Source organism: Oncorhynchus nerka, unplaced genomic scaffold, assembly GCF_034236695.1.
Source record: "Oncorhynchus nerka isolate Pitt River unplaced genomic scaffold, Oner_Uvic_2.0 unplaced_scaffold_801, whole genome shotgun sequence".
In the NCBI taxonomy this organism is placed as follows: Eukaryota; Metazoa; Chordata; class Actinopteri; order Salmoniformes; family Salmonidae; genus Oncorhynchus; species Oncorhynchus nerka.
In genome coordinates this window covers 314477-326958 of record NW_027040446.1, presented here as the reverse complement: position 1 = coordinate 326958, position 12482 = coordinate 314477, and the positions used below count along the sequence as shown (strand labels likewise).

The window sequence follows — 12482 nt, the reverse complement described above, 5'->3', positions numbered from 1 at the left end:
TATTCTCACTACCACTGAAGAGACCGACTGGTCAGATTATTATCCTCACTACCACTGAAGAGACCGACTGGTCAGATTATTATTCTCACTACCACTGAAGAGACCGACTGGTCAGATTATTATTCTCACTACCACTGAAGAGACCAAACTGGTCAGATTATTATCCTCACTACCACTGAAGAGACCGACTGGTCAGATTATTATCCTCACTACCACTGAAGAGACCGACTGGTCAGATTATTATCCTCACTACCACTGAAGAGACCGACTGGTCAGATTATTATCCTCACTACCACTGAAGAGACCGACTGGTCAGATTATTATTCTCACTACCACTGAAGAGACCGACTGGTCAGATTATTATCCTCACCACCACTGAAGAGACCGACTGGTCAGATCCACAACCATCCTTACTACCACTGAAGAGACCGACTGGTCAGATCCACAACCATCCTTACTACCACTGAAGAGACCGACTGGTCAGATCCACAACCATCCTTACTACCACTGTGAAGAGACTCCCAGTCATGGCCAGTTGCGATACAGCCAGCATTCGAACCCGGTTGTCTGTAGTGACGCCTCTAGCACTAAGATGCAGTGCCTTAGACCACTGGGCCACTCGGGAGCCCATCTGAAGTCCTGGTGGGTTGATGCTTGTTGTCAGTTCTTTCCATCTGAAGTCCTGGTGGGTTGATGCTTGTTGTCAGTTCTTTCCATCTGAAGTCCTGGTGGGTTGATGCTGCTGGTAGGAACAACAAAATGGGATGTTCTGATTCAATTCTGAAATCACACAAGACAATTTGTTTAAGGTCTGGAAGAAACTAAAACATTTAGAGTTGAGTGTAATTCCCCTTTAATTGCTCATCTGGCCCTTTAATTGTGCATCTGGCCCTTTAATTGTGCATCTGGCCCTTTAATTGCTCATCTGGCCCTTTAATTGCGCATCTGGCCCTTTAATTGCTCATCTGGCCCTTTAATTGCGCATCTACTCAGCTACCTCCTCGCGCTGTACGTCCTCGCGCTGTACGTCCTCGCGCTGTACCTCCTCGCGCTGTACCTCCTCGCGCTGTACCTCCTCGCGCTGTACCTCCCGCGCTGTACCTCCTCGCGCTGTACTTCCTCGCGCTGTACTTCCTCGCGCTGTACTACTTCCTCGCGCTGTACTACTTCCTCGCGCTATACTTCCTCGCGCTATACTTCTGCCAGGTAAAACTACTTTACAGTTAACATTCAATTGGGAAGGTTTTGGGGAAATTATTTTTGGTTTGTCTTTTTAAACCAATAGTGGCTGACCAGGGGTGGGATTATGTTGTTAGGTTTGTCTCTTTAAACCAATAGTGACTGACCAGGGGTGGGATTATGTTGTGTTAGGTTTGTTTTAACCAATAGTGGCTGACCAGGGGTGGGATTATGTTGTTAGGTTTGTCTCTTTAAACCAATAGTGGCTGACCAGGGGTGGGATTATGTTGTGTTAGGTTTGTCTTAACCAATAGTGGCTGACCAGGGGTGGGATTATGTTGTGTTAGGTTTGTCTCTTTAAACCAATAGTGTCTGACCAGGGGTGGGATTATGTTGTTAGGTTTGTCTTTTTAAACCAATAGTGGCTGACCAGGGGTGGGATTATGTTGTGTTAGGTTTGTCTTAACCAATAGTGGCTGACCAGGGGTGGGATTATGTTGTTAGGTTTGTCTCTTTAAACCAATAGTGGTTGACCAGGGGTGGGATTATGTTGTGTTAGGTTTGTTTTAACCAATAGTGGCTGACCAGGGGTGGGATTATGTTGTTAGGTTTGTCTTAACCAATAGTGGCTGAGCAGGGGTGGGATTATGTTGCGTTGGTTGGATAGTAGCTGGGAGATTGTGGTGTCTGATGTTAATGACGGTTTGTGGGGGAACACGCGAACATGTACTTTCAGAATAGTTTTGCGAGCTACTCATAGGTGGGCTGGTAGCTAACATTTAACATTTACATTTACATTTAAGTCATTTAGCAGACGCTCTTATCCAGAGCGATTTACAAATTGGTGCTTTCACCTTATGACATCCAGTGGAACAGCCACTTTACAATAGTGCATCTAGGTCTTTTAAAGGGGGAGGGGAGAAGGATTACTTTATCCTATCCTAGGTATTCCTTAAAGAGGTGGGGTTTCAGGTGTCTCCGGAAGGTGGTGATTGACTCCGCTGTCCTGGCGTCGTGAGGGAGTTTGTTCCACCCTTAACCCTAACCCCCCTAACCCTACTCATAGGTGGGCTGGTAGCTAACCCTTAACCCCCTAACCCCTAACCCTAACCCTTAACCCCCTTAACCCTAACCCTAATCCCTAACCCTAGCCTGCTGGAGACCCCTGGTGTATGGTAAAACCTTTCAGAATTGTATTGTGAGCTACTCATAGGTGGGCTGCTGGTAGCTAACCCTAAACCCTAACCCTAACCCCTAACCTCCCTAACCCCTAACCTTAACCCCTAACCCTAGCCTGCTGGAGACCCCTGGTGTATGGTAAAACCTTTCAGAATAGCTTGGCTAGCTACTCATAGATGGGCTGGTAGCTAACCCTAAACCCTAACCCCCTAACCCCTAACCTGCTGGAGACCCCTGGTGTATGGTAAAGCCTTTCAGAATAGCTTGGCTAGCTACTCATTGGTGGGCTGGTAGCTAACCCTTAACCCTAACCCTAAGCCCCCTAACCCTACTCATAGGTGGGCTGGTAGCTAACCCTTAACCCTAACCCTAACCCTAACCCTTAAACCCTAACCCTAACCTGCTGGAGACCCCTGGTGTATGGTAAAACCTTTCAGAATAGCTTGGCTAGCTACTCATAGGTGGGCTGGTAGCTAACCCTTAACCCTAACCCTAACCCCCTAACCCTACTCATAGGTGGGCTGGTAGCTAACCCTAAACCCTAACCCTTAACCCTAACCCTAAACCCTAACCCTTAACCCTAACCCCTAACCCTTAAACCCTAACCCTAACCTGCTGGAGACCCCTGGTGTATGGTAAAACCTTTCAGAATAGCTTGGCTAGCTACTCATAGGTGGGCTGGTAGCTAACCCCTAACCCTAACCCCCTACCCTACTCATAGGTGGGCTGGTAGCTAACCCTAAACCCTAACCCTTAACCCCTAACCCTAAGCCCCCTAACCCTACTCATAGGTGGGCTGGTAGCTAACCCTTAACCCTAACCCTAAGCCCCCTAACCCTACTCATAGGTGGGCTGGTAGCTAACCCTAAACCCTAACCCTAACCCGTAACCCTACTCATAGGTGGGCTGCTAGCTAACCCTTAACCCTAACCCCCCTAACCCTACTCATAGGTGGGCTGGTAGCTAACCCTAAACCCTAACCCTAACCCCTAACCCTACTCATAGGTGGGCTGGTAGTTACGGGTAACTCACCTGTTGGTGACCCCTGCTCTAAACAATATTGGTGATGTGAAAAGGGATTTTTAGTCCATGAAAAGCCCTCGGGGGCCAATCAGTCTTATCACTACATTACTATAGATCCAAAGGGATGTTTAGTCCATGGAACAGACCTCGGGGGCCAATCAGTCTTATCACTACATTACTATAGATCCAAAGGGATGTTTAGTCCATGGAACAGACCTCGGGGGCCAATCAGTCTTATCACTACATTACTATAGATCCAAAGGGATGTTTAGTCCATGGAACAGACCTCGGGGGCCAATCAGTCTTATCACTACATTACTATAGATCCAAAGGGATGTTTAGTCCATGGAACAGACCTCGGGGGCCAATCAGTCTTATCACTACATTACTATAGATCCAAAGGGATGTTTAGTCCATGGAACAGACCTCGGGGGCCAATCAGTCTTATCACTACATTACTATAGATCCAAAGGGATGTTTAGTCCATGGAACAGACCTCGGGGGCCAATCAGTCTTATCACTACATTACTATAGATCCAAAGGGATGTTTAGTCCATGGAACAGACCTCGGGGGCCAATCAGTCTTATCACTACATTACTATAGATCCAAAGGGATGTTTAGTCCATGGAACAGACCTCGGGGGCCAATCAGTCTTATCACCAATGAAAGGAGATGCTGTGTTTCAAAACCATTTGTAATATGAGACCCTATTGACTCGTGGAAATGGCCTGACTCATCTGGAACTCACCTTAAACTACACATATATAGACTATAGATCCAACCAGAGCCTTTCACCTTAAACTACACGTATATAGATCCAACCAGAGCCTTTCAGCTTAAACTACACGCGTATATAGACTATAGATCCAACCAGAGCCTTTCACCTTAAACTACACGTGTATATAGACTATAGATCCAAGCAGAGCCTTTCACCTTAAACTACACGTGTATATAGACTATAGATCCAACCAGAGCCTTTCACCTTAAACTACACTTGTATATAGACTATAGATCCAAGCAGAGCCTTTCACCTTAAACTACACGTGTATATAGACTATAGATCCAACCAGAGCCTTTCACCTTAAACTACACGTGTATATAGACTATAGATCCAACCAGAGCCTTTCACCTTAAACTACACGTGTATATAGACTATAGATCCAAGCAGAGCCTTTCACCTTAAACTACACGTGTATATAGACTATAGATCCAACCAGAGCCTTTCACCTTAAACTACACGTGTATATAGACTATAGATCCAAGCAGAGCCTTTCACCTTAAACTACACGTGTATATAGACTATAGATCCAAGCAGAGCTTTTCAGCGCGTTGGACCGAGTCCAGTTTCTGTGGTCTCTAAGTGGAAAGATAAAATCAGGCCTCTGAGGATCTTTTCATGTAGTCTTATCTAGATGAGAAGGAATGTGTTAACGTGTGCCATCGCCTCCTCTGAGTGACTAACCCGCTCTAACAACACCCAGTACAGGTTGTCTGATAACAACACCCAGTACAGGTCGTCTGATAGAATGGAGGGAAGAGCTCTAACAACACCCAGTACAGGTTGTCTGATAGAATGGAGGGAAGAGCTCTAACAACACCCAGTACAGGTCGTCTGATAGAATGGAGGGAAGAGCTCTAACAACACCCAGTACAGGTCGTCTGATAGAATGGAGGGAAGAGCTCTAACAACACCCAGTACAGGTCGTCTGATAGAATGGACGGAAGAGCTCTAACAACACCCAGTACAGGTCGTCTGATAGAATGGAGGGAAGAGCTCTAACAACACCCAGTACAGGTTGTCTGATAGAATGGAGGGAAGAGCTCTAACAACACCCAGTACAGGTTGTCTGATAGAATGGAGGGAAGAGCTCTAACAACACCCAGTACAGGTCGTCTGATAACAACACCCAGTACAGGTCGTCTGATAGAATGGAGGGAAGAGCTCTAACAACACCCAGTACAGGTTGTCTGATAGAATGGAGGGAAGAGCTCTAACAACACCCAGTACAGGTTGTCTGATAGAATGGAGGGAAGAGCTCTAACAACACCCAGTACAGGTTGTCTGATAACAACACCCAGTACAGGTTGTCTGATAGAATGGAGGGAAGAGCTCTAACAACACCCAGTACAGGTTGTCTGATAGAATGGAGGGAAGAGCTCTAACAACACCCAGTACAGGTCGTCTGATAGAATGGAGGGAAGAGCTCTAACAACACCCAGTACAGGTTGTCTGATAACAACACCCAGTACAGGTTGTCTGATAGAATGGAGGGAAGAGCTCTAACAACACCCAGTACAGGTCGTCTGATAGAATGGAGGGAAGAGCTCTAACAACACCCAGTACAGGTCGTCTGATAGAATGGAGGAAGAGCTCTAACAACACCCAGTACAGGTCGTCTGATAGAATGGAGGGAAGAGCTCTAACAACACCCAGTACAGGTCGTCTGATAGAATGGAGGGAAGAGCTCTAACAACACCCAGTACAGGTCGTCTGATAGAATGGAGGGAAGAGCTCTAACAACACCCAGTACAGGTCGTCTGATAGAATGGAGGGAAGAGCTCTAACAACACCCAGTACAGGTCGTCTGATAGAATGGAGGGAAGAGCTCTAACAACACCCAGTACAGGTCGTCTGATAGAATGGAGGGAAGAGCTCTAACAACACCCAGTACAGGTCGTCTGATAGAATGGAGGGAAGAGCTGCCAAAGACACTGTTTCAGCACGTCTGAAAACCCTTTTTTAGAGTAAAAACGAAAAGTTGTTTTGATTGTCCCGTGTGTGTGTGTGTGTGTGTGTGTGTGTGTGTGTGTGTGTGTTTCCAAGGCGAGCCGGTAGCTTTGCCACACGTAGGGGCAAATGTATGGACACCACTTGTCGAGGTGATAACGGCAAGACTCATGATTTGCTTTCACACAAATCTGCCTTCTGCCCCTGAGCTTGTTTCAACACGTAGACCGTCTGTGTGGACGTGGTGAGGATGTAGTCCTGTATCATCCAGGAGGCTCGATAGAAGAGACCACTACGAGCCTCAGACAGTGGTGAGGATGTAGTCCTGTATCATCTAGGAGGCTCGATAGAAGAGACCACTACGAGCCTCAGACAGTGGTGAGGATGTAGTCCTGTATCATCTAGGAGGCTCGATAGAAGAGACCACTACGAGCCTCAGACAGTGGTGAGGATGTAGTCCTGTATCATCTAGGAGGCTCGATAGAAGAGACCACTACGAGCCTCAAGACAGTGGTGAGGATGTAGTCCTGTATCATCTAGGAGGCTCGATAGAAGAGACCACTACGAGCCTCAGACAGTGGTGAGGATGTAGTCCTGTATCATCTAGGAGGCTCGATAGAAGAGCCCACTACGAGCCTCAGACAGTGGTGAGGATGTAGTCCTGTATCATCTAGGAGGCTCGATAGAAGAGACCACTACGAGCCTCAAGACAGTGGTGAGGATGTAGTCCTGTATCATCTAGGAGGCTCGATAGAAGAGACCACTACGAGCCTCAAGACAGTGGTGAGGATGTAGTCCTGTATCATCTAGGAGGCTCGATAGAAGAGCCCACTACGAGCCTCAAGACAGTGGTGAGGATGTAGTCCTGTATCATCCAGGAGGCTCGATAGAAGAGCCCACTACGAGCCTCAAGACAGTGGTGAGGATGTAGTCCTGTATCATCTAGGAGGCTCGATAGAAGAGCCCACTACGAGCCTCAGACAGTGGTGAGGATGTAGTCCTGTATCATCTAGGAGGCTCGATAGAAGAGACCACTACGAGCCTCAAGACAGTGGTGAGGATGTAGTCCTGTATCATCTAGGAGGCTCGATAGAAGAGCCCACTACGAGCCTCAAGACAGTGGTGAGGATGTAGTCCTGTATCATCTAGGAGGCTCGATAGAAGAGCCCACTACGAGCCTCAGACAGTGGTGAGGATGTAGTCCTGTATCATCTAGGAGGCTCGATAGAAGAGACCACTACGAGCCTCAAGACAGTGGTGAGGATGTAGTCCTGTATCATCTAGGAGGCTCGATAGAAGAGACCACTACGAGCCTCAAGACAGTGGTGAGGATTTAGTCCTGTATCATCTAGGAGGCTCGATAGAAGAGCCCACTACGAGCCTCAGACAGTGGTGCTATGCTGTCTGTGTCTTGACGGAGATTAATTTATTCATGTTACATATCTCTTATGTGATGTCTGTAGGGCTCGGTGTCTTGGACGATCATGTCACATGACCAAGATTTTAACCTTTAAAAAAAAATGTTAATCCTTTTCCAAAACATGAGAATTACACCCAAAAATGAAAGCACTTGTCTGAGGATGTTACTGGACCATGTGACATGAAGTGGACCGTTTGTTGAAAACGTTTTAAATACAGGTTCAAATCCAAGTCATGTGACATAGGGCCCTAGTGATGTGGCTTCATGTTGACGGCTGTCTGGCAGGTTTTTACTGCCACGTGGCGGCTGTGTGGCAGGTTTTTACTGCCACATGGTGGCTGTCTGGCAGGTTTTTACTGCCACGTCGTGGCTGTCTGGCAGGTTTTACTGCCACGTGGCGGCTGTCTGGCAGGTTTTACTGCCACATGGCAGCTGTCTGGCAGGCTTTTACTGCCACGTGGCAGCTGTCTGGCAGGTTTTTACTGCCACATGGCAGCTGTCTGGCAGGTTTTTACTGCCACGTCGTGGCTGTCTGGCAGGCTTTTACTGCCACGTGGCAGCTGTCTGGCAGGTTTTTACTGCCACGTGGCGGCTGTCTGGCAGGTTTTACTGCCAGCTGTCTGGCAGGGTGGCTGTCTGGCAGGTTTTTACTGCCACGTGGCGGCTGTCTGGCAGGTTTTTACTGCCACGTGGTGGCTGTCTGGCAGGTTTTTACTGCCACGTGGTGGCTGTCTGGCAGGTTTTTACTGCCACGTGGTGGCTGTCGTTTTGGCTGCGTGGCGGCTGTCTGGCAGTAATCGGCCCAGTGGGTTAAGGAGGGGGAAATAAATAGTGAATGACATTAATGTCTAGCTTCTCTCCTATGTATGTCAGCAGTAGAAAGACCTGAGGATGAAACAGCATCTCTCATGTTAAAGCATAGCACTGTCTGGCTGAGCAATGCCACTTTAGCCATACTCACCCATTCAGAATGGATGTAAGCAATGTTCCGGAACCCTCTCTCTATGATCACAATGGAAGACCTAATGTTCCAGAACCCTCTCTCTCTTTCTATGATCACAATGGAATACCTAATGTTCCAGAACCCTCTCTCTCTCTATGATCACAATGGAACACCTAATGTTCCAGGACCCTCTCTCTCTCTATGATCACAATGGAACACCTAATGTTCCAGAACCCTCTCTCTCTATGATCACAATGGAATACCTAATGTTCCAGAAGCCTCTCTCTCTCTCTCTATGATCACAATGGAATACCTAATGTTCCAGAACCCTCTCTCTATGATCACAATGGAAGACCAAATGTTCCAGAACCCTCTCTCTCTCTCTATGATCACAATGGAAGACCTAATGTTCCAGAACCCTCTCTCTCTCTATGATCACAATGGAAGACCTAATGTTCCAGAACCCTCTCTCTCTCTATGATCACAATGGAAGACCTAATGTTCCAGAACTATGATCTCTCTCTCTCTATGATCACAATGGAAGACCTAATGTTCCAGAACCCTCTCTCTCTCTATGATCACAATGGAAGACCTAATGTTGTTCCAGAAGACCTAATGTTCCAGAACCCTCTCTCTCTATGATCACAATGGAAGACCTAATGTTCCAGAACCCTCCTCTCTCTATGATCACAATGGAAGACCTAATGTTCCAGAAGCCTCTCTCTCTATGATCACAATGGAAGACCTAATGTTCCAGAACCCTCTCTCTTTCTATGATCACAACGGAAGACCTAATGTTCCAGAACCCTCTCTCTGTCTATGATCACAATGGAAGACCTAATGTTCCAGAACCCTCTCTGTCTATGATCACAATGGAAGACCTAATGTTCCAGAACCCTCTCTCTCGGAAGACCTGTTCATGTAATGAGGCAAAACAACAGAGTAACAGTCATTTATTCCACTCCAGGTTCGGACCTCCAGGTGTGCCAGTCCAGGAACTTGACATGCTGTTCTAAGAAGATGGAGGAGAGGTATCAGGTGGCGGCCCGGCGGGATGTTCAGAACCTCCTCCAGACCTCCTCCGCCAGCCTCAAGTTCCTCATCTCCAGGAACGTAGCAGCCTTCCAAGGTGAGTGGAGGGAGGGAGACGGGGAGACTGGGGTGGGAGGAGTGCAGCAAAGCAGGCGGGCCATGTGTTGAGTGAGGGACTTTGTCTGCCGGGGCCCACAGCAACCAGAGCCTGGTCTGTCCTCCCCCTCTGATCTAGAGATTAGGCTCAGTGGTTCAGGGACTAGTCTGGTTCAGGGACTAGTCTGGTTCAGTGGTTCAGGGACTAGTCTGGTTCAGTGACTGTGGTTCAGTCCCATTATGTGATGGAATGAAATGTTATTTTAGCTTCTAAAATGTGAGAATTGGGTTTTAATGAGTGAATTAGGCCCGACTCAGTGGCCTGCCCACGTGAAGAGACTTTGGTTATAACTAATGAAACACGCCCTCCTCTCCCTTCCTATATAAAGCCATGACGACAATGTAACCTCCTGTTCCGAGGACGTGAGGACGACGGTCCATACGTTAAAAAGGACTAACATGTCAACTACAGAACTAAGCCAACCTCAGTGTGAGCTTTGGTTGTGAATGGTGTGAACTTTGAACTCTTATTCACTAAAGAAGTGAGACATCCTAGCCGTTGAGTTAGCAACAGCAGCTAAAAACCTGGGCTAGGAAAGGACAGACGGAGTATCCCGTCTACCACCTAACGACGACACTACAACGTTTCCCGTTCACCACCAGAGGCGGTTATTTAGAATGCATACGATACTGTATTTACAATAGAGACATCGCATCCTCCCTTTGTTCCTCAGTCTTCCCGCTCTTTCACTCAAACCCAATCTCCCTTTTCTTTGTGTAACCAGCTGTCATATATGTTCCGTCCACTAGGGACGTTTTCCTTTATGACGTCATTTGTAATCAAGGTATGATTGATTCTGTGCATATGTAATTCTGTGTGATTAGTTAGGTATTTAGTAAATAAATAATTAAACCCAATTTTGCATTGCTGATTCAACTTGTTAGCCAGGGTTCGTGAAGATAACCAAGAATTTACAACTTTCAGATGAGACTGAAATAAGGTGACGATTGATATTGACTGCTATTGATGTAAAATATGACTAGGTCTTTAAGAGTTTATTCGGGATCTGGGGCGGGCTCTAGGCCCTGGGGTGGCCTTTGGGGCGGGCTCTGGGCCCTGGGGTGGCCTTTGGGGTGGGCTCTGGGCCCTGGGGTGGCCTGTAAGCTCTTGTTCAGTTGTTGACTGCTGTGGTCTGTCAGCTGGGTGCAATATGACATGCAGTTACTGTCTGAGACACCAGGTCAGTTACTGTCTGAGACACCGGGTCAGTTACTGTCTGAGATATGGAGACACCGGGTCAGTTACTGTCTGAGACAGCAGGTCAGTTACTGTCTGAGACATGGAGACACCAGGTCAGTTACTGTCTGAGACACCGGGTCAGTTACTGTCTGAGACACCGGGTCAGTTACTGTCTGAGACACCGGGTCAGTTACTGTCTGAGACATGGAGACACCAGGTCAGTTACTGTCTGAGACACCGGGTCAGTTACTGTCTGAGACACCGGGTCAGTTACTGTCTGAGACATGGAGACACCGGGTCAGTTACTGTCTGAGACAGCAGGTCAGTTACTGTCTGAGACATGGAGACACCAGGTCAGTTACTGTCTGAGACACCAGGTCAGTTACTGTCTGAGACACCAGGTCAGTTACTGTCTGAGACACCAGGTCAGTTACTGTCTGAGACACCGGGTCAGTTACTGTCTGAGACACCGGGTCAGTTACTGTCTGAGACACCGGTCAGTTACTGTCTGAGACACCGGTCAGTTACTGTCTGAGACACCGGGTCACTGTCTGAGACACCGGGTCAGTTACTGTCTGAGACATGGAGACACCGGGTCAGTTACTGTCTGAGACATGGAGACACCGGGTCAGTTACTGTCTGAGACACCAGGTCAGTTACTGTCTGAGACACCAGGTCAGTTACTGTCTGAGACATGGAGACACCAGGTCAGTTACTGTCTGAGACACCAGGTCAGTTACTGTCTGAGACACCGGGTCAGTTACTGTCTGAGACACCGGGTCAGTTACTGTCTGAGACACCGGGTCAGTTACTGTCTGAGACACCAGGTCAGTTACTGTCTGAGACACCGGGTCAGTTACTGTCTGAGACACCGGGTCAGTTACTGTCTGAGACACCGGGTCAGTTACTGTCTGAGACACCGGGTCAGTTACTGTCTGAGACACCGGGTCAGTTACTGTCTGAGACATGGAGACACCGGGTCAGTTACTGTCTGAGACACCGGGTCAGTTACTGTCTGAGACACCAGGTCAGTTACTGTCTGAGACACCAGGTCAGTTACTGTCTGAGACACCAGGTCAGTTACTGTCTGAGACACCAGGTCAGTTACTGTCTGAGACATGGAGACACCAGGTCAGTTACTGTCTGAGACACCAGGTCAGTTACTGTCTGAGACACCAGGTCAGTTACTGTCTGAGACATGGAGACACCAGGTCAGTTACTGTCTGAGACACCAGGTCAGTTACTGTCTGAGACATGGAGACACCAGGTCAGTTACTGTCTGAGACACCGGGTCAGTTACTGTCTGAGACACCGGGTCAGTTACTGTCTGAGACACCGGGTCAGTTACTGTCTGAGACACCGGGTCAGTTACTGTCTGAGACACCGGGTCAGTTACTGTCTGAGACATGGAGACACCGGGTCAGTTACTGTCTGAGACATGGAGACACCGGGTCAGTTACTGTCTGAGACACCAGGTCAGTTACTGTCTGAGACACCAGGTCAGTTACTGTCTGAGACATGGAGACACCAGGTCAGTTACTGTCTGAGACACCAGGTCAGTTACTGTCTGAGACACCGGGTCAGTTACTGTCTGAGACACCGGGTCAGTTACTGTCTGAGACACCGGGTCAGTTACTGTCT

At 47.9% G+C, this 12482-nt stretch overlaps 1 protein-coding gene across 1 annotated transcript in view; it reads left to right on the top strand.

Annotated features, from left to right (window-relative positions):
- The first annotated feature begins 592 nt into the window (after window positions 1–592).
- LOC135571074 (glypican-5-like) overlaps window positions 593–12482 on the top strand; it is a 100487-nt gene continuing 88597 nt past the window's right edge. The window contains exons 1-3 of the mRNA XM_065016883.1: window positions 593–642; window positions 994–1206; window positions 9385–9602. Of these exons, the coding sequence (XP_064872955.1) occupies window positions 593–642; window positions 994–1206; window positions 9385–9602 (481 nt within the window). The remainder of the gene's footprint in view (window positions 643–993; window positions 1207–9384; window positions 9603–12482) is intronic.